Below are 26350 nucleotides of genomic sequence, written 5' to 3' on the forward strand. Positions count from 1 at the left end.
CCCAGCCCAAGCTCCCCTTTCCCACTGGGAGCCATTCCCTGGCTCCTGTCCCTCTGTCCCTTGTCCCCAGTCCCTCTCCAGCTCTCCTGGAGCCCCTCCTGGGACTCTGAGCATTCCCTGGGTTTTTCCCTTCTCCAGAGGAACATTCCCAGTCTGACTCCAGAATTCTGGAATGGTTTGAGTTGGAAGTGACCTTGAATCTCATCCCATTCCATCCCATCCATGGGCAGGGACACTTCCCACTGTCCCAGGTGGATCCAACCTGGCCTTGGGCACTGCCAGGGATCCAGAGGCAGCCCCAGAAAATCTGGGAATTCCAGCCCAGCCCCTCCCCACCCTCCCAGCCAGGAATTCCATCCCAAGATCCCATTTAAAATCATCTCCCTCTCCCTCTTGTTTTTTTTGGGAAGGTGTCCTGGCATTCGTGGCATGGACTGGTGGGAGCAGCCTTGGAAAATCAGATGGATTTTATGGGAAGCACGATTTGATTCCTGCTTGTTCCCCGAGTCCTGGATTTTGGCAGCCTGGAGCTCATCCCAAGGGGCAGCTCCAATCTCTGGGAGAGGGCCCAAGGAATGGCTGGAGCTGCTCCAGGGAGGGTTAGGTTGGAAATCAGGGAAGGATTCCTCATCCAGAGGGTGGTGGGGCACTGGAACAGCTCCCCAGGGAATGGCCACATTCCCAAGGCTGCCAGAGCTCCAGAAGTGTTTGGACAATGTTCCCAGGGACAGGGTGGGATTGTTGGGATTGTCCTGGGAAGGAGTTGGGTCCCTGACCCTTACAAGTCCTGTTCAACCCAGGGTATTCCATGATTCTTTGGTTTTCTGGGAGAACAAAAACCCATGGAACTGAGCTTTCCTCACTTTCCCTGCTCCTTTTCCAGACTTGCCAAACACCTTTTCCCTGAACAAACCATTATCCTTGGAATTTTATCCCATTTCTGAGGGAAACAACTCAATTATCCATGGATAATCCTGTCCCAGAACATGTGGATGTGTCCCGTTCCTCCCCATTCCTCACGTTTTTCCTTCCGACATAGATCAAAATTCCTGGATGAGGAGAAGTTCCCCAAACCCTTTCCCAACAATGGGATGATCCAGATTCCTCCACTATGGAATTCCAGCTACACAATCCACAGCTCAGAAATCCCAGGGGTTGATGAACAAGAGCCAAGGGAATCATGGAATAGATTGGGATGGGAGAAACCTTAAAATCCATCCCATTCCCACTCCATGCCATGGGCAGGGAATGCTTCCCACTATCCCAGGTTGCTCCAACCGGGAATTGGGTGTTAGAATGGGAAATTCCAGTTGGCCCAGCACAATTCCCTCAATAGGACTTCCAAGAAATTCCATGGATACCAAACGGAATCCATACTTACTTCCCAAAGACAGGCTCCAGAGTGCAGGGAAGGTAATTTTCCTGGTCGTTTATGGATTTCTTCCCCACGGAGATCTTCACGTAGGGATCACACTGGAGGTGGGCACGGAAAGAAACACAAAAATCCCGTGGGATTCCAGTCCCACCCTTTTCCGTAGGCTGTTCCAAATCCCATCCCTCTCCCAGATAAAATTATTCTGGGAATTTGGCATCAACTTGAAAAGTGGGGCATTTAAATCAAGTTGGGTTTTTTTGCCAGGAGAAGGAAAAAAATTCAAGGGAAAGATCCAATTCCACCTGAAAGATTTTACCTGGATCTACAGGGATCCACCATCCCAGTCACATCCAAGAATTCCCTGGAAAAAACGCCCCTGCCAAGTTTTCTCATCACTTCTTCCGGATTTTCCTTTTCCTGCTGATTTGTTTTTAAAGGAATGGATGGGAAACAGCACTCAGGGAATGGAATGAGCACCCGGGTATTCCTTGGGCTGGGATCAGCCTCCATAAAATTCCCATCCCAGCGGAAATCTGGGATCAGTTTTGGTAGGTTTGGGGTTTTAAATGGAAAAACTCCCATATTTTTTTCCTTCCTTTTAATCCTCAGGAATTACTCATGGGGGATTTCTTAGGAATTAAACACTTCCATTCCAAATCCATTTTAAAAAATGGGGAAAATTCAAAAGTGGTTGGCATTTCTGCACCTGTTTTTCCATATATATTTCCCATATTCCATATACTTTTTTCCATATATTTTTCCATATATTTTCATCTCTATTCATTATTTTTCCATAAATTTTCCATGTGTGTTTACTATTTTCCCATCTATTTTTCTTAGATATTTTCTCATGTATTTCACGCAGTATTCCTGAAATTTTCCCCTCTTTTCCAGTGGAACCAAGATAATTTTAAAGGATTTTCCCCTTCCCTGAATTTTGGGGAGTTTTGGACCTACACAATTCCCATTTCCCCAAAAATTTCCCTTCCAGACCAGCAAACCTTTGCAAGAAGGAATTTTAGGAAAAACGTGATTTTATGCCCTTCAACACTAAAACACCAAAAAAAAAAAAAAAAAAACCAAAAAAACCAGAAAAACATACCAAAACAAACAAACAAACAAACAAAAATAAAACAAAAAAGGATAAAGCCAAACTCAAAACTCATGGAACTAATCTGGAAAAATCCCAGTGGACAAAGGAAGAGTTTCCCCCCAGAATTCCCAGATATTCCAAGGGGGAAAAAAACAGGAACAAATTCTTAAATTTTAGGGTAAATTTGTAAATTTTGACAAATTTTGCCCAAATTTTGCCCAAATTTTAACCCAATTTTGACCAATAAAGGCTGAGCTGTTGCAAGAATCCACTACAGGAGCCAATCCGGAGCTTTCCCAGCAGGATACCTTCCCATTGGAATCCTTGGGCTGGAGGTCGAAGGCGCGGATGATGTAAACCCGGACCAGACATTCCTGGAGTCCCCTGGCCGGGAGCTGCTGGAATTGCCGGGGAGGCACTGGGACACGCGGATCATCGGGAAGGGGGTAAATCCTGAAAGAACCCTGGGAAGGACATGGGAATTCAGGGAAGAACATGTGGAGACGGGAGCAGGCTTGGAATGACCGGAATTAATCATTGAGTTACGGAATGGTTTCGGTTGGGAAGAGAGCTGAAAGCTCATCCCATTCCATGGGCAGAGACACCTTCCCCAATCCCAGGTGGATCCAAGTCCCAATGTCCAACCTGTCCTTGGGCACTGCCAGGGATCCAGGGGCAGCCACAGCAAATCTGGGAATTCCAGCCCAGCCAGGAATTCCTTGCCAAGATCCCAGCCCAAGTTCCCCTTTCCCAGTGGGAGCCATTCCCTGGCTCCTGTCCCTCTGTCCCTTGTCCCCAGTCCCTCTCCAGCTCTCCTGGAGCCCCTTCAGGGACTCTGAGCATTCTCTGGAATTTTCCCTTCTCCAGGGGAACATTCCCAGCTCTCCCAGCCTGGCTCCAGAGCAGAAGGACTCCAGAATCCTGGAATGGTTTGGATTGGAAGGACCTTAAATCCCATTGCATTCCCACCCCATCCATAGGCAGGGACACCTTCCACTGTCCCAGGTTGCTCCAAGCCCTTCCAAGCAGCCTTGGCCACTTCCATGGATGAAGATTCCACAACTCCCACAATTCCTGGACTCACGGAACGATCTGGGCTGGAAAGGACTTTAAAGATCCCACAATTCCCACCCCTATGGACACAGTCCATGGGGAGAAGGTCCATCCCACCTTGAATTCCCCCACCACCGAGGGGTCGTCGTTGGAATCCTGGGATCTCCCCCGGAACAGTTTGAAGGTGTGGCAGAAGTCAGAGAGATGCTCGAATTCCTCAATGTTTTCCAGCTCCGTGTCGTAGACCTGAGGCCAAAATGATGGAGCGGGGGAAAAAATTCCAACCAAATTCCTCAATCCTGGGAAAATTCATCCCACAGGGAGAAATTCCTGGGAATTTTCCCCTTTATTTCCCTCCGGAACGGTGAGGAGAATTTGGGAATCCCACAATAAATTCCAGCCCATCCCAATTACCCAGACAAATCCAAAGTCTCCTGATGTTTTTTTCATGGATAGAGATCCTCCAGATGGGAATATTTTCCTTAAAACCGAGGAAAATCTTCCCTATTTGGGAGTTTGTGTTAAATATAGCATTTCTTGTGCCTTAATCTCCCTCTTCCCAGAGAAATTCCTGACTTTCTTCATTCCCAACCCCTTCCCAGCATAACAGCTCCCCACTCCCTCCACCACTTCCCAAGGGAAAATTTCCAGAAGTTTCCCAAAAGGTTTTTCCAAGGGAAACTAAATTTTCCACACCTGGGGAAAATATTTTGGTTTTTTTACACCCAGATGGAAAAAAAAGCTGAAAATCCCAAAGAAATCATGGAGAGCAGAATTCCAAAGATCCAGACCCGATGGAAGTCTCTCACCTTCAAGGTGTCAAATCCCTTTTCCAAGTAATATCCACATTTTTCCCTCTCTCCCGTGGAAGCGTAAAATTTGCTCCACCAGTCGATGAATTCTTCCTCCTGCAGCCAGAGATCCCAAAGTTACTCATTTTCCACAACAAAAAAATCCCAGGAAAACAGCATCAGCTCCCAGATCTGGGAAGCAAACCCTGCATCAACCCCATCCCTGATTTCCAGGTTTTTTGGGATGCTCCCAGCCCAAATATAGGGGTTACAGCCACTGTGGATAATCCCAAAAGGATTATTCCTCATGGGAAGATGAGATAGAGTTCCAAGAAGAACATTCCAAGAATTTGGAGCATTTTTAGGGAATTTTTTAGCCTCAGGGGGTGATTTTCCTGGATTTCCATGCAGGGAATGAACCAAAAACTCCGGTGTTAACAGCTTGAAATGCTCCAGTTTTAGAAATTTCCCTGGAAATTTCTGGGGTTTGGGAGACAGGGATTGACTTCCTGGTTGTATCCCAGCACCTCCCAACCTCCCCATCCCAACAAAACCTGTGGATAAATGAATAAATCCATACAATTCCCATCTTTCCATTAAAACCCAACGGTGCTCAGGTCTCTGGAACAACACAACCCTCGGATGAAAAAAACTGGGAAAATCCCACAAAACCTCTGCTCTAACTCCCATTATTCCTTATTCCCAGTGTAAATCATTCCAGGAGGAAAACCAGACCATGCCCGCTCAATATTCCATGGATTTCATAGGAATCCCGTTTTTGAGACTGCTTTGCTGGCAATCCATGAAAAATTCCTGGAAAATCCTGGTGCCTCCTTTTAGGAGGCTGCAGAATTCCAGCTCGGTGACCTCATGGATGATTCCAAATGGAGTTTTATTGGATTTATATTTGAAGCCAACAGCGTGGGATTTAATGGATAGACATTGGATTTAATTGGAATATTCTGGAAATTCACTCTGAGTCTTCTGCCACCTCCTTTTTTTTTTGGGGGGGGGGGGGGAATCCCAATTTTCCTTCTGTCACTTCCCATTTTATTGTTTCAATGTCTCCATTCGGACATCGTGACATTCCACAGGTATTGGGATAAAAGGAAAACACTTGGATTCATCCCAGGACTTACCCACAGATTCCTCTGCAGCCCCAAGGGAAAGAGCTGGATTAGAGATTTTTGTGGATTTTGACCAATATTCAAATGAAAAACAGGAAAAACATCAAAAGGAGGGAAGGGGAGCGGCTGGAATGTTAATGGTGCTGGATATGACTCCATTTGGGAATGGGAAAGCCATGGAAAGCAATGCATCGGCAAAGGATGGATTGAGGAATTTCCTTTATCCAGGGGATGGATAAAATTCCCTCCAGGTATCCCAAACAATCTCCAGGGGTTTATCCATGGCCCAGATGATCTCTGAGATTGGGAATCTGTGCTCCCTTTCCAGCTTTTTCATGGATCCCACTGGGCACAGCCACCGGGTGAGAATCCCTTCAGGATAAATTTAACCTCAAGTGACCAAAACCTGAAATTTTCCCAGAAAAGAAGCTTATTCCCACCTGGAAAGCTGTTGCCATGGTTATCCAGAGTTTTCCTGTCTCCCTAACCCTGTTCCATCCCTCTTCCCTCTCACCAACCTAGAACTCCAACCTTTTTCCCAAGAGGGACCCATCATTTGGATATCCTGGGAATAAGGGGATCATTTCACCCAGTCCTGTCATTCCAGGAGCTGCAGCAGTTCCTGCAACAAAGCATGGCTGGAGGAAGGAGAATTTCTCCTCTATGGAAAAAATTCCTGGGTCTGAGGGTGGGGAGGGGCTGGAGTGGAATTCCCAGATTTGCTGTGGATGCCCCTGGATCCCGGGAAGTGTCCTGGACACTGGAATTGGATCCACCTGGGGTAGTGGGAGGTGTCCCTGAACATGGATGGGGTGGGAATGGGATTCAAGGTCACATCCCACCCAAACTCTTCCAGGGTTCTGGAGCCCCTCTGCTCTGGGAGAACTGGGAATGTTCTCCTGGAGGAGGGAAAATTCCAGGGAATGCTCAGAGTCCCTGGAGGGGCTCCAGGAGAACTGGAGAGGGACTGGGGACAAGGGACAGAGGGACAGGAGCCAGGGAATGGCTCCCACTGGGAAAGGGGAGCTTGGGCTGGGATCTTGGCAAGGAATTCCTGGCTGGGCTGGAATTCCCAGATTTGCTGTGGCTGCCCCTGGATCCCTGGCAGTGCCCAAAGCCAGGTTGGGATGGACTTGGATCCACCTGGAACACTGGGAGATGTCCCTGCCGATGGAACCGGGATGAGCTTTCAGATTCCCTTCCCTCCCAAACCATTTCATGATCCTACAAACCCCAGCTGTGGAAATCCTGGAGTTTTCTCTGGGAATACTTCCCCCACCCCGTCCCCTGGTGGCAGTGCCAAGGGCTGGATCCCAACTGGAAATATCAAAACCATCAGGAACATTCCAGGGGGGAGCAGTGCTGGGATGGGAACCATTCCCAGGAGGAATCATCCAACACCCAGAGCTCCTCCAAGGAGCAGTAACCGGAGAAGCCGTGAAATGTGGGCTTGGATTTGGAAGGAGCAAACAGAGCAAACAACCAATTATCCCAAATGGTTTACAGACATGGATCAGCTGGAATTGGCTCCGTTCGACTGCGTTAACATATCCTGGGATGGGGGATTTGGAAAGCAGCATGAGCTGGAGTAACGGCGGAGTAACCGCCTTGTAGGGCTCCTCAGAAGGGAATGCAGGAGCAGAGGTGTCCGAGAGTTCCTCCTGAGCTCCTCTCCTCTGGGATGTACCCAGGAATCATGGAATTATGGACTGGGAATCGACAAGAAAGCTCATCCACTTCCATCCAGGGACACTCCCATCATCCCAGATGGATCCAAGTCCATCTAAACTGGCCTTGGGCACTGCCAGGGATCCAGGGGCAGCCACAGCAAATCTGGGAATTCCAGCCCAGCCAGGAATTCCTTGCCAAGATCCCAGCCCAAGCTCCCCTTTCCCACTGGAAGCCATTCCCTGGCTCCTGTCCCTCTGTCCCTTGTCCCCAGTCCCTCTCCAGCTCTCCTGGAGCCCCTCCAGGGACTCTGAGCATTCCCTGGATTTTTCCCTTCTCCAGGGGAACATTCCCAGCTCTCCCAGCCTGGCTCCATGGCAGAGGGGCTCCAGAATCATGGAATGGTTTGGGTTGGAAGTGACTTTAAATCCCATACCATTCCACCCCATCCATGGGCAGGGACACCTCCCACTGTCCCAGGTGGATCCAAGCCTCAGTGTCCAACCTGGCCTTGGACACAGGGGCAGCCACAGCAAATCTGGGAATTCCAGCCCAGCCCCTCCCCACCCTCACAGGGCAGAATTCCATCCCAAAATCCCACCCATCCTGGCCCTCGGGCAGTTGAAACTCTTCCCTCTCATCATTAACACCCCAGCCGGAGGCAGATCCCGGTGAAATCCAGGACCTCCCTCACACGCTCCGCACGGAGCTGGATTTTTTTGGCTGGAAAAGCTTTTTTCCAAGATTTCCCCAGCTGCAGCCCCTGGGCCTCATTCCCAGCTCCTGCTTTTGAGCAGAGCTCCTGAGCCATAAAGGAGAAGGAGCTGGGAAGGAAGATGGGAACTCAGTTTTCCAAAGCAGGATGGTTTTCCCAAGGAAACATTCCCGTTTTTGTGCAAACTGGGGTTTATCACATTGTCTCCCATTCCTGGAGGATCCTGGAAAAATCTGGACAATGGGATGGTTTATTCCCACCTAATATTCCTGTCATTTGATTTTTAAATTAACGCTCTGCAGCTTTTCCTTCTTTGTTTTTTTTCCCCTTGGATTTTTTTGTCCTAAACCAAAAACATATCCATGGAAATTAAAAACGCAGATGGACAGCAGGATGGGGAGGTTATTTCAGGAATTTTTGCTTCCATAGTCAGGATCCCAGCACTGCCACCTCTCTGGGATGGAAAAATCATCCACTGGACAATATTTGGATCACTGGAAGTATCCAAGACCCAGCTGGAATGGGCTTGGAGCAACATGGGATAATGAGAGGTGTCCCTGCCCATGGAAACTGTGGAATGGGATGGGATTTAAGGTCCTTCCAACCCAAACCAATCCATGATTCCATGGGGAATCTGATTGGGATGAATTTGGGATGAAGGGAATTACTCCTCTGGAGCTTTTCCCTGAGAAGGCGAAGCAGCTTCACTGCCCTCCCTATAAAACCCGGGAAAATCCCAACATCTGCTTTTCTCATGGAAAAGACACAAAGGGAGCAGGAAGAGGGAAGGGATCCTTAAATCTCATCCCATTCCACCCTTTCCACAGGCAGGGACACCTCCCCTATCCCAGGTGGATCCAACCTGGCCTTGGACACTGCCAGGGATCCAGGGCAGCCACAGCAAATCTGGGAATTCCAGCCCAGCCAGGAATTCCTTGCCAAGATCCCAGCCCAAGTTCCCCTTTCCCAGTGGGAGCCATTCCCTGGCTCCTGTCCCTCTGTCCCTTGTCCCCAGTCCCTCTCCAGCTCTCCTGGAGCCCCTCCAGGGACTCTGAGCATTCCCTGGAATTTTCCCTTCTCCAGGGGAACATTCCCAGCTCTCCCAGCTTTTCCTCTCAGCAGAGCTGCTCCATTCCTCTGGTCATCCTGGTCCCACCTCTGGATCACTCCCACATTTCCATGTCCTTTCTGTGCTGGGATCCCAGAGCTGGGGATGGAATTCCTTCAAAACCACCCTCATTCCCTTTGGGATGAATGGAAAACCCAAGGAGACACTGGCAGCCAGCTGGAATTGCCATTTTCCTAAGCAGCAAGCAGGATCATTCCCAGAAGGAAAACGCCTCCTTCCATATTTATCCTCATATTCTCATGGACACGGGTCATTAATTAAGCAGTTAATTAATTAAGCAATTAATTAGCAATTAGAAAGGAAGCGATACCTACATGAGGCGGGGCCCGGGAATCCGGGATGTTAATTAGTGCTGAGCTCGTCAAACCCTCAGGAAGCTACAAATTAAAATGATCCGTTATCCAAGGAATTCCAGGAACCAGGATGAACACACAGCAGCGAAAGCAACAATTAAAGGGATTAATCCAAACTAACATTCCCAATCCTGGGGTTTCCCAGGAGGAGGCAAATTTGGGATCAGCGCAGGGTTTGTTTTTAGGGAGGTTTGGCAAAGAGCTGGAATGAGGTAGAGGAAAAATGGGATATTAAAGGGGAAAAAATATGGAAAAGCTGTTAGTAACTCCCAGTGGAAGAGAGGCTTTTCCCTGGATATCGAGGGCTGCAAACTCAGGGAGTTATCCCAGAATCCAGGGAAGGATCTGAGCCAGGGGGATATAGAATAGGATTGGGAATTCTCAGGATCAGGGTCCAGGTCCAAGCCTGGCTCACCCTGGACAAACCAAAACCCAGGATCCTTTCTGTGGGCAGGAAGCAGCAGCACTGCTCCAGGATTCCAAGGGTTCCTTGGATGTGGAAAAGGGGAGGAATGAGACGTTCTTCCCAGAAAACAGCCAGGTTTGAGGATCAGGCCAATCCCAACAGCATTCCTGGTTTTCCAGCTCAGGCTTGTTCCCAAAACCCTGCTCTGATCCCAGCAGATCCACACCAGCATCCTCGGGCCAAACTCCACAATTTCCAGCTGTTCCACAGGGAAAAAATTCCCTGAAGATCATTTTCCACCAGGATTCCCTCACGGCTCCCAGAGGCTGCCAGGAACAGCTCCTTCCCAGCTGGTTTATCCATGAGCAGACAGAACAAATCCCATGGAGCTGTGGAAGTCCTTCCCAAGCCTCTTCCCGTGGGAATGAACCCTCGGAAAACACCGGGAGCAGAGCAGGCAGGACAAGGCCTGATCCAGCAGCCTCTTCCACAAATTCCACCTTTCCCAAACCTCACTCCATGTTGTTTTCCCAAAGAACAAAATGGGATGGGATTAGCCAGGAAAAATCACTTTTCCATGATTTTTAGGATTTTCCTCACTTTGGGTGACCGGGATGTGATTCCCGTACACTTAAACTGGTTTTAAACTCCAGCTGAACTCCTGATCCCACTCAGATGAGATGGATAACGCGTTCCCGAACCTCGGAGCAGAGGGATTTCACCTCTGCTTGCTTTCCCAATTTTCCAGGGAAAGCACAAAGGGATCCTTTGTTCCAACCATCCTTCGGAGCAGGGACCAAAGCCAGGCTTGGCAAGGAGGGAGAAAAACTCCGGAGCCACACAAGGAAATGCATCCATGAAAAATCCTGGCTCCTGCTTCCAAAGAGCCCTGAGCATGAGCTGCTGGCTTGGGATCCGTCTGTTTTCCCGGGAAAGCGGAGCAGGATGGTCCCTTCAGGCCAGGATTGCTCCTTGACCTGCCAAATCTGGCCCTGGATGAGCGGAATGATCCCAGTGGTCCATCCATGCCCCAATCCATGTCCACCTCCAGGAGAGGAGGAGCTTGCAGGGCCAAAATTCCGAGGTGGGAATTTTGGGTTGGCTTTCCAGGAAGAAGCTCCCTCCTTTCCCAAAATAACAGGAAAAACAAGGAAAGAAACAAATGGAGAAGGACAAATCTGGGGTCAAACTGAAGAACTCCATTGGTGGCAGGGGGATTGTTTGGGAAATGTTTCTTTCCAGGAAAAAAATTCTGGAATTTTCCACCTTGGAATGGTTTTGTCACATCCTTTTCCCCCTTTTCCTGCTGTTTAAACTCCCCCTTAAACTTGATCGGAGTTTGGAGACGTTTCCAATAAAATTATCCCAGGGAATGAAGCTCCAGGATTCCAAAGCTCCCTCTTGTTCCTTCCTCTGGAATCTTTGGGATGGGATCCTGCATTCCTGGGGGCAGCTTCCAGATCTCCAGGGGGTATAAAGGGAGGTGGGTCTCTATCCAGAGGTTTTATTCCCAAAGGAAAATTGGGAGCAGGTTTGCCACCAATGCAGTTTTCCATTAATAAATCATAGAAATCTGAGCAGAGGATTCCAGGGAATCGTGGGTATGGCCAATCCCACTCTGGGCCTCCCAGGGCGTTCCCCCCATCCTGACCACTCAGAAAAATGGGACAAACTGGGAATCCCACCAATGGGAATGTCCGAGCACTTCCTGCACCGGACCGTGGGAAATCCTGATTCCAGATCATGGGAAACCCCGTATCCGGGAAACTGGGATCAAGCTCCACATCTCCAGTTGGGATCCCACAGATTCCCACATTATTCCCTCAGTTTTCTCCCAAGTTTCTCTGTCCTGGACTTAAAAAAGGGGGATTTTATTACAAAAAGTCCTATTCCTAAATTCCATGTTTTCCATGGACAAGCTCCAGTTACTTCCCTGATAAAGGACGAAGCCCAGCTGTAAATTTTAAGGATAAATCCTTAAATGGGAAGCAAAAAGGAGGGAATGAGGCTGCTCTCCCGATTTTCCAGTGCTCCAATCAGGAGCATTTTTGGGAGCTGCTTTTCCCTTTCTACACTTTTCACTGGAGCCAACTTTCCCCAAATCTCCTGTCCCGTTTCCAGTGGAGGCTGAAGGGTTTCAGGACAAGATCCCGACAGAGCTGTGAATAAAATCACGGAATCATGGAATGATTTGGGTGGGAAGGATCTTAAATCTCATCCCATTCCATCTTTTCCATGGGAAGGGACACCTCTCACTATTCCAGGTTTCTCCAAGACCTGTCCAACCTGGCCTCGGACACTTCCAGGGATGACGATTTGGAATGAGCAGGAATGAGCAGGGCCACAACCACAGTTTTTTGGGGAATTAGCCAAATTCCTGATTCCCAGCTTGATGTGGGACCCAGCCCGAGCTTGGCTTGGGATACACCACAAATATCCAAAAGCACCAGAAAATCCTTGGGAATAGAAACCCCCAGGAGCCACCAAGGACGTGGATAAAGAGCAGGATCCATGACCAAGTTGGACATCTCGGATTAAGCAGCTCCTCCATCGCTGAAACCGCTTAAGGCCAGGGAAACTGAGGCAGGAAACACCAGGAAGGCAGATTCCTTCTCGAAACTCCAGCTTTTCCAGCCTTGTGGCATCCAGGAATAGGAAGAAGGGAAATCCCAGCCCCTGATATCCCACCAAGGGATGGGAGACCAGGAAAAGATCCACCGAACATTCCTGACACTATTCCCAGCTGCTCCAGAGGTGCCGGGATCACCTCGAGATCCGTGCATCCCACACACATCTCGGCACAGGTCTGTCCCAAAGATTCCTTCTGCTGGACAAGGAACCCGAGGGCTGTGGATACGGGAAGATTCTGGAAAGATGGAAGCTCCAGGGGTGCGGCCATCCTCATCCATTCCCAAAGGAATGCTGAGATCCCACAAAATCATTGGAACTGCACCAATTCCCCACTCCCACCAGCATGGATTTGGGATTCTGCAACCCCAGTCCAGCAAAATTCCAGCAAGCCAGGAGCCAAACTGGGAAAAGGAGAGCAGGAGCTAAACTGGGAAAAGGAGAGCAGGAGCCAAACTGGGAAAAGGAGAGCAGGAGCCAAACTGGGAAAAGGAGAGCAGGAGCCAAACTGGGAAAAGGAGAGCAGGAGCCAAACTGGGAAAAGGAAACCTGGCCATGGAGCGAGAATGACGGAGCCTCAAGGAATTTTTGCTTTCCTTGGGAAGAACCTGGAATGGATTTCTCTCCATCGGGAAAGCAAATCCAGCCCCTCATTCCCAACCTATGGAATGAGGAGGAGTTCAGGGTTGTGCAGGTGAGGAGAGGGAGGGAAAACACGTGGAAGTTGGAAAAGGATGGAACCAACCGGATCCGGCCTCACATCGGCACCTCGGATCCACCCTCACCAGATCCACCGGAGCACGGAAAGAATCCGGGACCTCCCCAGCACGTTTTCCGTACCTGGATGGGGATCAGGGGCTCTTTGTCATCGATGTCGATGAGGACGTCGTCCCTGGGTGTGAGGCTGACGTCATCTGCAACCGGAATGGAGCGGCACTGTGATCCCAAGATTTGGGAATCCCAGAGCCCAAAAACCTTGGGATCAACCTCCAGAAGTGATCCCAGTTTCTCCCAGACCCCACCTCCATGATCCTAATCCCATCCAGAACCCTCAGACCATCCAAAGTTCATCTCCAGAATCCCAAACTCATCCCAGATACTTCCCATCATCCAAAGTTCATCTCCACAATCCCAAACTCATCCCAGACACTTCTCATCATCCAGAATTCATCTCCACAATCCCAAACTCATCCCAGACATTTCCCAACATCCAAAATTCATCTCCACAATCCCAAACTCATCCCAGACACTTCCCAACATCCAAAGTTCATCTCCACAATCCCAAACTCATCCCAGACACTTCCCAACATCCAAAGTTCATCACCACAATCCCAACATCTCCCAGATCCTTCCCACCACATGAAGTTCATCTCCATGATCCCAACATCATCCAGACTTTAATCACCACCCAAAGCTCATCTCCAAGATCCCAATCCCAAGATCCCAATCCCATGATCCCCATCCCATCCAGGGCCTCAAGGAGTCAGGAGAGGGACTTGGGACAAGGATATGGAGTGCCAAGACAATGAGGAATGGATTGAACTGAAGGAGGGGAGATTTTAATGGAATATTGGGAAAAAAATCCTGGCTGGGAGGGTGGGGAGGCGCTGGGCTGGAATTCCCAGATTTGCTGTGGCTGCCCCTGGATCCCTGGCACTGTCCAAGGCCAGGTTGGACATTGGGGTTGGATCCACCTGGGACAGTGAGAGATGTCCCACTGCCCATGGATAGGGTGGAACGGGGTCATCTTTAAGTTCCCTCCCAACCCAACCATTCCATGACTCCATGAAGGACACAAATCCCGACATTCCCACGTACCTGGCTGCTCTTGGGGTGCCCCCGTGTCCTGCTGGGAGGGATCCCAGTAGAATTCCTGGAGGGAGCGGACCGTGCACTGTCCCACCACGGGTCTCCGGCCGAAGGGGCGGTTGTCGATGATCTTCAGGATGATGGGGGGGCTGTAGAGGCTCTCCTTCGGCAGACGCTGCGGGAAGAGGGAAGGGAAGATGGAATGAGGCTGGAAAGGGAGAGCAGAGGTTCTGCACCATCCCCAAAAAACCAAGGGCAGAAGGAACTTCACCAGAAGAACCATTTCTATGGAACTTTGAGGTCCTTCACCAAAAGAACTCATTTTATGACACTTCCACGTGGTCCATTTTTATGGGGTCTTAAGGTCTTTCACCAGATCCATTTTTATGGGATTCTGAGGTCCTTCACCATAAAATCCGTTTTTACAGGACTGTCCTTCACAAGATCCACTTTTATGGGACTCAAGGTCCTTCAGCACAAGATCCACTTTTATGGGATTTTGAGGTCCTTCCCCACAAGATCCACTTTTATGGGATTTTGAGGTCCTTCACCACAATATCCAATTTTCTGGGACCTCTGGTTCCTCCAGCACAAGAGCCATTTTTATGGGACCTCCAAACCCTTCAAAAGATCCATTTTTATGGGACTTTGAGGATCTTCGCAAAATATACTTCTGTGGGACTTTGAGGTCCTCCACCACAAGATTCATTTTTATGGGACCTCCAGGCCCTTTACAAGCTCCACCTTGATGGGACTTTGAGGTCCGTCACCAGATCCATTTTTATAGGATTTTAGAGTACTTCACCCCATTTTTGAGGACTTTCCCTTCACCCTGCAGCACCCAATCCTGTTGGGACCTCACCACTTCCATGAAGAGCACGCAGACGTCAAAGTTGGGGTTCTTCTTGACGTTCTTGATGACGCCGGACTGGACGCGCTGCCCCCCGCACTCCACCAGCAGGCTGGGCGAGGTCACACTGGCCAGCTGGAAGCTCTTGAGGTTCCTCAGCCCCCAGGCCAGGATCTGTGGGATGAGAGGACATCAAATCCTGATCCAAAGCTCTGCTTCAAGCTTTCCATGGAGCTCCTCAGCAGTGGAGGAGAACCTGGAGGTTCAACCATGTAGGACAAGCAGTGGTGGGAATTATGGAATCCCTGAGGTTGGAAAAGACCTCCAAGGTCATGGAGATCAACCTGTGACCGATCCCCATCTCCACACCAGGAGTTCCTTGGACACTTTCAGGGATGGGAATTCCAAAGCTCCCTGGGCACTTTCAATGCCTGACCACCCTTTCCATGAGGAAATTCCTTCTGATATCCAACTTGAGCTTCACCCTTATCCCCTCTCTCGTTCCCTGAGCTTCATCCTTATCCCATTCCTTGTTTCCCTGAACTTCATCCTTATCCCAATCCTCATTCCCTGAGCTTCATCCTTATCCCATTCCTTGTTTCCCTGAACTTCATCCTTATCCCAATCCTCATTCCCTGAGCTTCATCCTTATCCCATCTCTCATTCCCTGAATTCCATCCTTATCCCATTCCTCATTCCCTGAGCTTCATCCTTATCCCATCTCTCATTCCCTGAATTCCATCCTTATCCCATTCCTTGTTCCCTGAACTTCATCCTCATCCCATCCCCTGTTCCCTGAACTTCATCCTTATCCCATTCCTTGTTTCCCTGAACTTCATCCTTATCCCAATCCTCATTCCCTGAGCTTCATCCTTATCCCAATCCTCATTCCCTGAGCTTCATCCTTATCCCATCTCTCATTCCCTGAATTCCATCCTTATCCCATTCCTTGTTTCCCTGAGCTTCATCCTTACCTCATTCCCTGAGCTTCATCCTTATCCCATCTCTCATTCCCTGAATTCCATCTTTATCCCATTCCTTGTTTCCCTGAGCTTCATCCTCATCCCATCCCCTGTTCCCTGAACTTCATCCTTATCCCATTCCTTGTTTCCCTGAACTTCATCCTTATCCCAATCCTCATTCCCTGAGCTTCATCCTTATCCCAATCCTCATTCCCTGAGCTTCATCCTTATCCCATCTCTCATTCCCTGAATTCCATCCTTATCCCATTCCTTGTTTCCCTGAACTTCATCATTATCCCATTCCTTGTTTCCCTGAGCTTCATCCTTATCCCAATCCTCATTCCCTGAGCTTCATCCTTATCCCATTCCTTGTTTCCCTGAGCTTCATCCTTATCCCATCTCTCATTCCCTGAATTCCATCCTTATCCCATTCCTTGTTTCCCTGAACTTCATCCTCATCCCATCCCTGGTTCCCTGTGAGCAGACCCCGACCCCACCAGCTCCACCTTCCTGTCAGGGAATTGCGAAGAGCCAGAAGTTCCCCTTGGAGCCTCCATGTTTTTCAGAATCACACCCCAGAATCCAGCTGGGATCCCATTCCCGGCTCCCGTTCCCGGATCCGGGGCTCACCTCGATGGCCGTGCGCTGCAGGATGGGTTTGATTCCCTGCGGGACCATGTACACGTTGGGCTCCCGCTGCGGTGGCGGGTAGGGAAGGTCGGAATCCGCGGACTGCGGGAGCGGAGAGGGAAAGGAAAACATCAGGAAGCGCCAGGATGGGACATCAACCCCCTCTCCATGTTGGAATCTCCATCCTTTCCAAACTCACCTCTCCCAGGAAATCCAGGAGAAACAGAGGAGAGTGGTGAGGAATGGCAGGATGGAGGTGCCAGAAAAGTGGTTTTACCTCTTTAATCCATCCTGGAGAAGATCCAACATTCCTGAGCTTTTCCCAGGGATCTGCCCTCCAGTGTTAAACCTTTTTTAGGGAATGATGGGATGGAACCGCCTCTATCCCATTCCGGGATCACGGTGGGATGAGGAAAGGGATGAAGCAGCAGCAGCAGAATCAGTAGTTGGGCGATTCCCAAAAATTTTAGTGGGAGCAGCACCATGGGACCTCTGGATCTGGGAAGGGGCTGTGGTTCATCCCACACTTCACGGATAATCCAGAAATCCATGGGATAGAATTCGGGTGAAAATACCCGGGAATTCCATTGGGATCATCCCAAATCTGGGAGGCAGCCAAGGAATTCTCAGTTTGCCTTTCTGGAGGAGGAAGGTGGGAGCCAGAATTCCTCCCCTTTTCTTTTCCTGCATCTCCCAGAGCCCCCAGAAAGGCCGGAATGAAAGAAAATCTCTGGAAATCCATCCCAGGAGCATGGAATTCTCTCCCAGCTGGAATTTTATTGGATTCAATGATGTGTGAGTGTGTTTTAATTACAGAACTGGGTGGGGGATTGGCTGTCCAAAGGGATTTTCCAGATGGAATCATGGAATGGTTGGGGTTGGAAAGGGCCTTAAGGATCATCCAATTCCTACCCCCCCCTTCCCATAAAATTCCAATTTTTATCCTATAAAATTCCCAATAAAACTTAATTTTCCTTGGGAATTGCTGGTTCCTGAGTCCAGCTGCTCATTAGCAGAAGGTTTTCAGGAATTCCATGTGGGAAGAAGTGCCTGGAATTCCCACATGGAGCAGCCACAACTCCATCCCATGATCCACCTGCTCCCAGAGCGGTTAGTGCTGGAAGGGAGTGGGAATTTTATCCAGGATAATCTGAAGGAGAAGGGAGAGATGTAGAGAATTCCCACATTCCCTGGGTTACCTCTGGAAATCTAATTCCCAAAAAAACCTCATTTTAGGCTGCTCAGGCCTAAAATCGTGGAATGGTTTGGGTTGAAAGGGATTTTAGCAAACAATCCTTCGGCAAATCCAATGGGAAGTCCTTGGGAAAGAAATCCTGCCCCATCCGTCCTCTCCAGGATCAACTTGGATTTTAACCCCGCGTCATTCCGGGTTTTTTTAAGTCCTTCCTGCTGCTCTCCCAGTGGTTTTCCAGGTGTTCTCCTGGTTTCCAGCTGAATGTCAGAGGAGAGAATGTTGGAATGGATGGGAATGAGCAGGGAATGAGACAGGAGGGAAGGATCAGGATGGGAGTGGGGAAAAGTAATTCCCAGACAAAGCCGCCTGGAGGGAGGAAAATCCATGAAAATCCTGCTGGGAGCCAGGATGGGTTGAACAAGGATAAATCTGAGGGAATCCAGGTGGCAAGGAGCTCTGGAGATGATGGATTCCAACCCGGATTTGGATCCAGGATGAGTGAAAATCAACATGGATGAGTCAAAAAAAAAAAAAATAAATAAAGGCTGGAAATTATTCCCAGTTTTTATGGAAGCTGGGATGTGTTCCAAAGATAAATCCCAGAGTTCAGTGGGAAATGAACCCCAAAAGGCCATTCCCAAGAAAAAATAGACAAGGATGGAGCCAGCCTGGTCCTTCAGGAGCATCCATGAGGCATCACCAATCCTTGGGATGCAGCCTCAGGAATTTTGTCGGGATGGGATTCCTACAATCCTGCTCGCCCTGAAAGGCTCTGCTGGGATTTTCTTGGATTCTGGGAGAAGGGAAGGAAAGGGAAGAGAGTGATACCCATTGGAGGAGCCCTTCAGAGAACAAGGCAGGGATGCAGAGCTGTGGAATGCCCCATCCCGGAATTCCGGCGGTGGGAAAAAACGGAGGAAAAAAGAGGAAAGAGATGATTATGGACACACGGAACAGCAGGATGAGCTCCCAAGGAAAGGCGGCTTGGGTGGGAAAATAATCTTGGAAAATGTGTTTATCCCACCCGATCCAACCTTTCCTTGGAATGTGGCTCAGTGTTTCCTAGCTCATCTCCTGGATTTTTGGGATTGATGGCTCTGAGGGCCACCACAACATTCCAAGGGTTGTTCCCTTTCCCTGCCTGGAGATTTCCAAGATCCCAACTCTTGGTTCAGACTGGGATTGGCTCCATGGGATGCACAAGGATAGTCTTGGGATTCTGGGTGTGGAATCAGAGTCACGGGAATGATGGAATCTCATGGAATAGTTTCCATTGGAAAACTCATCCCATTCCATGGGCAGGGAACCTTCCACTATCCCAGGTTGCTCCAAGCCCTGTCCAACATATCCCTGAATTTTTCCCAGATAAGGGATGAAAATTTCCTTTGGAACAACGGGAACAGTCCCGCACATCCTCAGTTCATGGCAAATTCCTTATGGAAAGTTTGGAATTGGGATTTCCCAAGGGCAGCCCAAAATTCCAGCTCTGGCACGCCTGGGATGAAAGGATGGGACGCCTCATTCCAGAGGGTAAATGGATCCCAATATTCCCAGCCACAAGGAGAAGCCCATCCAGCCGGAGCTCACTCACATTCCCAAAATCCTGATGCTCCTGGCTTGACCCATCCGTGAAAAAGAAGATTTCCCAAGGAAGCAAATTTGAATAATTCCAAGAGGAAAAAGAAGGAATTCCCAAAGACTCACCTCGTCCAGGCTGGAGGAGAGCTCGCTCTGGGAAAGAGGAGGAGAGGATGGAATTAGAGGAATTCTCATCCCTAAACCCATCCCAAGGTTTATAATTGGAGCTGACCCCGAAAGGGAATCCTGGAATGGTCTGGGGAGGGAAAATCCTTAAATCCCATCCAGGGGCACCCCCTCCCTCCATCCCAGGGTGATCCAACCTGGCCTTGGGCACTGCCAGGGATCCCAAACAAATCTGGGAATTCCAACCCAGCCAGGAATTCCTTGCCAAGATCCCAGCCCAAGCTCCCCTTTCCCAGTGGGAGCCATTCCCTGGCTCCTGTCCCTCTGTCCCTTGTCCCCAGTCCCTCTCCAGCTCTCCTGGAGCCCCTCCAGGGACTCTGAGCATTCTCTGGAATTTTCCCTTCTCCAGGGGAACATTCCCAGCTCTCCCAGCCTGGCTCCAGAACCTTTGGAGCCTCTTCATGGGATCCTCTGGATCCTGGAATGGGATAAATTTGCCGTGTCAGGAAGGAGCTGCCCCATTCCCAGTTTTCCTTATCAGCTGAGGAAAAGCGGAATCTCTACGCGAGAATTCCTTCATCCTGAAAGAATTCCCTAGGACAGGATGGAGGGATTGCTGCAGGGTTCCAAATCCCCAGGAAAGCTGGGAATGGTGCTGGATTTGCAAGGAGGAGTCAGGAATTACCTCAAATCCAGGGATGTGATGAACAGCCGGCTGCAGGGAAGGAACACAATTCCCATTAACATTCCCACTGCTAATTCCTCTTTTTCCAGCAGGGAAACTTCAGTCCCTTCAGTTCCCAGCTCCAAAAATCCCACTAGGATCAAACAGCTCCTCCAGGAGCACATCTCATTCCAAGGCTTTTCCAAGGCCTTTCCCACCTGGTTCTGAGGGAATGGGGAGGAGGAAGAGGCCACGTGTGGATATCTGGGCCTGGTCCTGGTATTTGGGCTGGGATTTCCAGGGAAGAGGGAATTGTAGGATTCCCATTCCCAGACAAACCTCAGGGCTCTGAAGGAAGAATGGGATACAGGGATTGAGCTTTCCAGCCCATCCCTTTTTCCTGGCACATCTGGGATACAGCTGTTGGAAAAGCCGGAGTGGCTTCAACGCTCCTAAACCCCCTCCAGAAATAATTCCAAGGAAAGGGCAGCATTCCTTAGGGATTTGGCAATTCCGAGCTCACTCAATGTCTCTGAGACCCCCCCAGAACTTGTCCAAGGAGAGAAGGATCCATCCAGCTCATCCCACCTGGAATTCCGCAGTTTTCCATCAGGCCAACCCTAAACCACCTCTTTGACGACCTGGAAAACCTGATCTTACGGAATTATCCCTCAAAAAGGGACAAATCCCAAATCCCTCTGGCTCTCCACAGGTACCAATGGATTAAACCCAACACCTGGAAAAGTTGGATGCTGGGGAAGAGCCGGAATTCCAGAGCTCAGGGATGGATCTCACCTTTTCCCTCTGGATCAGCTCAAAGGCAGCCAGGAGCTCCCCGACATTCCGGCCGGATTTGAGGACGGGATACCAGGAAAGCCGGGGCGAGCGCTCCAGGCTGGGCCGGCAGATGCAGCGTCCCATGAATTCATCCGCACCCTGGAAAGGGAATTCCAGGGAATTGGGAACCATGGGAATTGGGATCGTCCTTCCCATCCCTTTTCCCAGACAAATCCATTCCCCCTCTCAGCCAAAAATTGGGAGCGAGGGATGATCCCATAATAGGATCAGGGCTGGGAAAACAAAAGGGATTGGTGCCCACAGAGCCTCCAGTTTTCCAACTCTTCCCAGGAATTCCAACAGCTGGAAAAACTTTTTTAGGAGAAAAACACCTTTTTAGGAATTCCTATCCCAGGTTTTCCAGAGCAGGAGCTCAGAGCCTCCGGCAGCTCCTAAAAATCCCATTTCCTGCTCCGCACTGGGATCTTTGGAATCTTTCCTGCCTCTGGCTGCGGAGGAGCAGGAGAGAGGGAAAAAGATTCCTGAGATATTCCCGAGCCCTTCCCGAAGTGTATTCCAAGTGTTTTTCCACAGAATTCCCTCCTGCACTTGGTTTTCCAGGTTTTTTGGTTTTTTTCCCAGCCTGGTTTTTTGGGAAAAACCTCGAGTTCCGGCCACCAACCCCCCAGAATTCCATAATTCCCAGTCCCTTTGGACACGGCAAACAGCAGAGGGCACTTCCCTACTTCCACAACAGCTTCCAACTTTATCCCAAGGTTTTTCCATGAGGAAACTCCGTTATTTTTCCCACTTTAAATGACAATGAGGAACCTCAGCGAATGGAACATCAAGGACACCACAGGATTTTCCCTGGAATTTTTCCCCCATGGAATGTCCACCTCAAAGCCTGAACCACCCAGAGATGCCGACACAGCATTCCAGAGGCTGGGAATTCCCGGCGGGAATCGCCACACTCACATAGGTGTCGTGGTCATAGATTTCCACCAGGATGTTGGGAGGGGACTCAGCCACATCCCGAGAATTCCCGAAAATCTCGATCTCGTAGAAGATCAGGGTCTGATCCCAGGTGGGATTCAGGGTGTTCTTCTCCACCACCGTCTTCTGGCTCTGGTGCAGGAAGGACACGATGGCGTAGGGATCTGTGGGAATGGGATTCAAGGACTGGGATTCAGGGATGGACCCCAGCTCTGGCTCTTCCCAGAATTCCCAGCTCCATCCAGAACCAGTTCCCAAAGAATTTGGGAATTCTCAGCTCGCTCCATCTCACCCTGAGGTTCCTCAGGTCTTGCTAGAGGAGGAAGAAGCTGTCCAGTCTATCCCACCTGGAATTCGTTATTCCAAGCCCAAACTGCCTGGTTTTCCAGGTGGTTTTCCAGCTGGAAGGGCTCAGTCTGAGAGTTGGGATTGTTCTAAAGATCCAGGGAAATCTTGGAGCCACTTCTGGGGCCTAAAGGAGCTCCACGAGGGTTGGAGAGGGATTTGGGATAAGGGATGGAGGGACAGGAGCCAGGGAATGGCTTCCACTGGGAAAAGGGAGATTGGGCTGGGATCTTGGCAAGGAATTCCTGTCTGGGAGAGTGGGGAGCATCCCACACATCCCTGGATGCAGATTCCAGGAACATCCCACACATCCCTGAGGGCTTTAGTGGGAGTCAAAGGATGCAGCTCCCAGGATAATCCCACACTCCCCTGGATTCAGATCCCAGAGTTATTCCACAAATCCTTGGGTACAGATCCCAAGATTACCCCACCCCCGTGGATTCAGGTCCAATGAACACCCCACACATATCCCTAGATTCAGATCCCAGGAAAATCCCAGATTCCTGGATTCAGATCCCAGGATCATTGCACAAACCACTGGATTGATATCCCAGGATTATCGCACACCCCCTGGAAGCAGGGCCAGCTGATCCCAGAAGCATTCCCCCTTTTCCCCACCTTTTCCCCACCTTTTCCCAGGAACTGGGGCACCAGGGGTTGGATTTCCCCCTCTATCCACACCTAACAATCCAGGACCACTCAGACATTCCCAAGTGGGAAGAGCTTTTCCCACTTTTCCTCATCCAAATCCATTACAATAAACAAAAACCCCTGGATTTGGAGCTGCTTTTCCTTTTCTATTTTTTTTCCCCTCCATTTTTCCCTCCCTTCTCCTCCTTTTTTTTTTTTCATGGAAGCCTCTCTAAAGCCCCTTTGTTGGGAGCAGGGAATGTTTATTTTTCCAACTGCCGAGCCCCTTTAATGAACTCCTTTATTCCCGGCAGCGGGAATCACAATCCCACATTGTAGAACGTTGCTGCTCGTGTTGTCCTTGGCCGGGATTTTTCCAAAGGAAAACGATTCTGGACTCCCCTCCCGGGCCATGAGCTCACCTCGCTCCCACCTCCTCATCCCGACAAGGAGCTTTTTGTGGGAATTCCACGTGGGACCAGGCACTGCGGGATTTTTTTTTTTTTTTTTTTTTGATGCTCGGGGGTGTTTATTCCCAAAAAAATCACATTATTCCAACTACTGGGAGAAGCAGGATTCCCTCAGGATCATGGTCCAGCTGCTTCCCCAGTTTTGGGATTGTCCCTGTTTCCCATCATTCCTGGGATGTGTTGATCCAAGTGGGGTTTAAATCCCAGAATTTGGAGGGAAATCCCACCCAAATCCCTTTGTAAATTCTCATGGGAATCAGGCAGGGATAGCCCTGGAGGGATGTTGGATCTCTCACGCCAGTGGACTCTTTTCCCAGGATTTGGGACATTCCACATTATCCCAGCTCTGGTCCAGAGGAGGTGACATTCCCTTTTCCTGCTTTTCCAGCTCCAAAGCATTAGTGGGAATACCTGGCTGGGATGGCCCAGCCTCCAGGGATGAGGATGTGGATTTTTCAGCTGCTGGGATAATTCCCGTCATTCCATCCCCTGTCAACCACGTTCCAGAGGGATGCTCCACCTGCATCCAACAATCCAAGTATGGAAATCCCATGGATAAAAGGATTTCTCCTATTCCAACTTCTTTCCTATCCTAAAAAACCCCAGCATGGGAAGTCCCAACCACACCAGCACAATCCTGGGAATTTCAGAAATCCCTGGAGTTATTCTCGGAAAGGATGGAGCAGCAGGACATGGAAAACTCCTCCACAAAGGCCAGCCCCTGTTTTCCACCTGGATTCCATTTTTTCCATGGAAATTTTTCCCCTAAATCCCAAACCCCAGGGACTGCTGGTCCACTGTGCGGCTGGGAGAAGGAGGATGCTAAGGAATTATGGAATCATGGAACCACGGACTGTGTTGGGATGGAAGGGACCTTAGGGATCATCCAGATCCAACCCCATGGACTGGGAACCTTCCACTGGATTGAATCCAACAAGGAAATTCCTGAGGATGCTGGAGAAGAAGGGGCCAGACTCTGCTGGGGTCCTGTTTAAATCCTGTCACCCTCTGGAATTTTCCCTGGGCACATCCCATGGAAGTTTCTCCCTGTGCTCCATCATGGACAGCCTGAAGAAGGGATTGCTCCAGAGATTCCTTGGAGCCAATTCCAGAGCCTGAAAGGGCTCCAGGAGAGCTGGAGAGGGACTGGGGACAAGGGACAGAGGGACAGGAGCCAGGGAATGGCTCCCACTGGGAAAGGGGAGATTGGGCTGGGATCTTGGCAAGGAATTCCTGGCTGGGCTGGAATTCCCAGATTTGCTGTGGCTGCCCCTGGATCCCTGGCAGTGCCCAAGGCCAGGTTGGATCCACCTGGGATAGGGGAAGATGTCCTGGCCCATGGATGGTTCCTCTGTTCCCTGAATTCCATCCCAGTGTAGATCCAGACTCACCGGAGAAGCTGTCCTTGTCCATGGCCATGAGATCCCGCGCCTGGTACAGGTAACAGCGCAGGTGGAATCTGTTCCCGGCTGCCGGAAGAACGGGAAACATGGAAAATATCTCAGGGATGTTATTCCATTATTGCCAGTCTCCCATCTGAGGGAATCCCAGCTTAATCCCCCCCAGGATATCCCAAGCTCTGATCCTGAAGCCTGTGGATGTTCCCATAAGCACCATCCTCCCCTCCACCCTCTTTCCACCTTGCTTTTTTCCATCTTTTTCCGGGAAAAGGATGGGAAACGCCCTTCCTGCTCCCCTGGGATCCTTACAGTCAAAAATGCAGGAGATCGTGGGCCTGTTGACTCCAAAACTCAGGGTGGATGCGGATTTTCCGTCGTCGCTCTTGTCGTCCGTCACTCCCCCCTGCAAGGAAAACAATGGAAAGTTGGGATGTTGGGATCAACTCCAGAGCCAGGATTCCCCACTGGGATGGAATTCTCTGGGATGCCCAAGAGGAGTCTGTCCAGAATTCCCCAGAATCCTGACATTTAGATTGGAAAAGCTCTTGGAGATTCCCAGGTTCTCCTAATCCCCCATTGGCCTTGGAATATTTGCGGGAAAAGGAGTGATTTCCAAGGCTGAGAATTCGCATTTGCAGATCTCGTGGGGAAAAGGGACCAGGAAAAATCCCGCCGAGAGCTCTGGGGGTGAGAGGCAGTCAGGATGCCCTGAGCATCTCATGGAAAACGCCACGGAGCCGCTTTTATTCCAAAGGGATCAACTCTGGATTGGGTGGAAAGACAGAATAAGGAAAAAGCGGAGGGAAAAGCCAAACAGGAGTGGAAAAAAATTCCATAAAAACACAGAATGGGAGCTTTGTGCTGCTTTGGCTCTCATGGAATCATTGGAAAAGTGGTGGTTGGGAAATCCAGAGTGTGGAGAAAGTCAGGAATTAAGAGGGAAAGCAGGGAACAAACAGGGTGGATAACGGGATAACGGGAAGCAGATAACGAGTGACCAATAATATTCCCAGGTGGAAATTTGGGAATGGGAGAAGCTGTTCCCTACCAGAGCCCCTTCCAAGGCGAAGACGGCAGCGGGGCCGGTGCGTTCCAGAGGCTCCATCCGGCGTCTCCAGCGGCGCCGGCGGAAGGAGTCGGAGCGGCGCTGCTGGAGGTGGAAGCGCCAGCCAAAGAGGGAAGCGTATTCCCAACCATCCCCATCCAGCTCCTCCTGCTTGTGCTGCCGGACAGGGATCACAGGGATCAGGTTTTCCAGGATTGACCCAAAAGTTGGATTTAGGTTTTGCAAGATGTTGTTGGATATGGTTGTTCCACTTCAGCTTTTCCCTGTGTCTCATCCAGGTTGGAATAATGGAATGGGGTCACGGAAATGTTTGGAGAATCGTAGGAATATTCAGGTTGGGAAAGATTCTGAGGTCATTTGCTTTCAGTTGGGAAAGGCCCTGGAGATTGTCATGGAATCATGGAATGGTTTGGGATGGAAGGGACTTTAAAGCCCAGCCACTTCCAGGGACACCTCCCACTGTCCCAGGTGGATCCAAGCCCAGTGTCTGACCTGGCCTTGGGCACTGCCAGGG

The 26350-nt window shown here is 50.0% G+C and overlaps 1 protein-coding gene across 10 annotated transcripts in view; it reads right to left on the reverse strand.

Moving 5' to 3' along the window:
* DYSF (dysferlin) overlaps window positions 1-26350 on the reverse strand; it is a 71800-nt gene that overhangs the window by 20078 nt on the left and 25372 nt on the right. For 4 of the 10 annotated variants that reach the window (XM_072927828.1, XM_072927824.1, XM_072927827.1 and 1 more), the window contains 18 exons: window positions 25819-25992; window positions 25080-25173; window positions 24762-24839; window positions 21908-22089; window positions 20948-21088; window positions 20174-20203; window positions 19489-19515; window positions 18613-18654; window positions 16590-16691; window positions 15010-15171; window positions 14157-14322; window positions 13179-13252; window positions 9266-9328; window positions 5452-5484; window positions 4331-4429; window positions 3639-3767; window positions 2777-2932; window positions 1382-1473 (listed from right to left, as the gene is read on the reverse strand). In XM_072927828.1, the coding sequence (XP_072783929.1) occupies window positions 1382-1473; window positions 2777-2932; window positions 3639-3767; window positions 4331-4429; window positions 5452-5484; window positions 9266-9328; window positions 13179-13252; window positions 14157-14322; window positions 15010-15171; window positions 16590-16691; window positions 18613-18654; window positions 19489-19515; window positions 20174-20203; window positions 20948-21088; window positions 21908-22089; window positions 24762-24839; window positions 25080-25173; window positions 25819-25992 (1844 nt within the window). The remainder of the gene's footprint in view (window positions 1-1381; window positions 1474-2776; window positions 2933-3638; window positions 3768-4330; window positions 4430-5451; window positions 5485-9265; window positions 9329-13178; window positions 13253-14156; window positions 14323-15009; window positions 15172-16589; window positions 16692-18612; window positions 18655-19488; window positions 19516-20173; window positions 20204-20947; window positions 21089-21907; window positions 22090-24761; window positions 24840-25079; window positions 25174-25818; window positions 25993-26350) is intronic. The other 6 variants (XM_072927832.1, XM_072927830.1, XM_072927831.1 and 3 more) reach the window with 3 other exon arrangements.

The sequence above is a fragment of the Taeniopygia guttata genome, chromosome 4 (assembly GCF_048771995.1).
Source record: "Taeniopygia guttata chromosome 4, bTaeGut7.mat, whole genome shotgun sequence".
Taxonomy (NCBI): Eukaryota; Metazoa; Chordata; class Aves; order Passeriformes; family Estrildidae; genus Taeniopygia; species Taeniopygia guttata.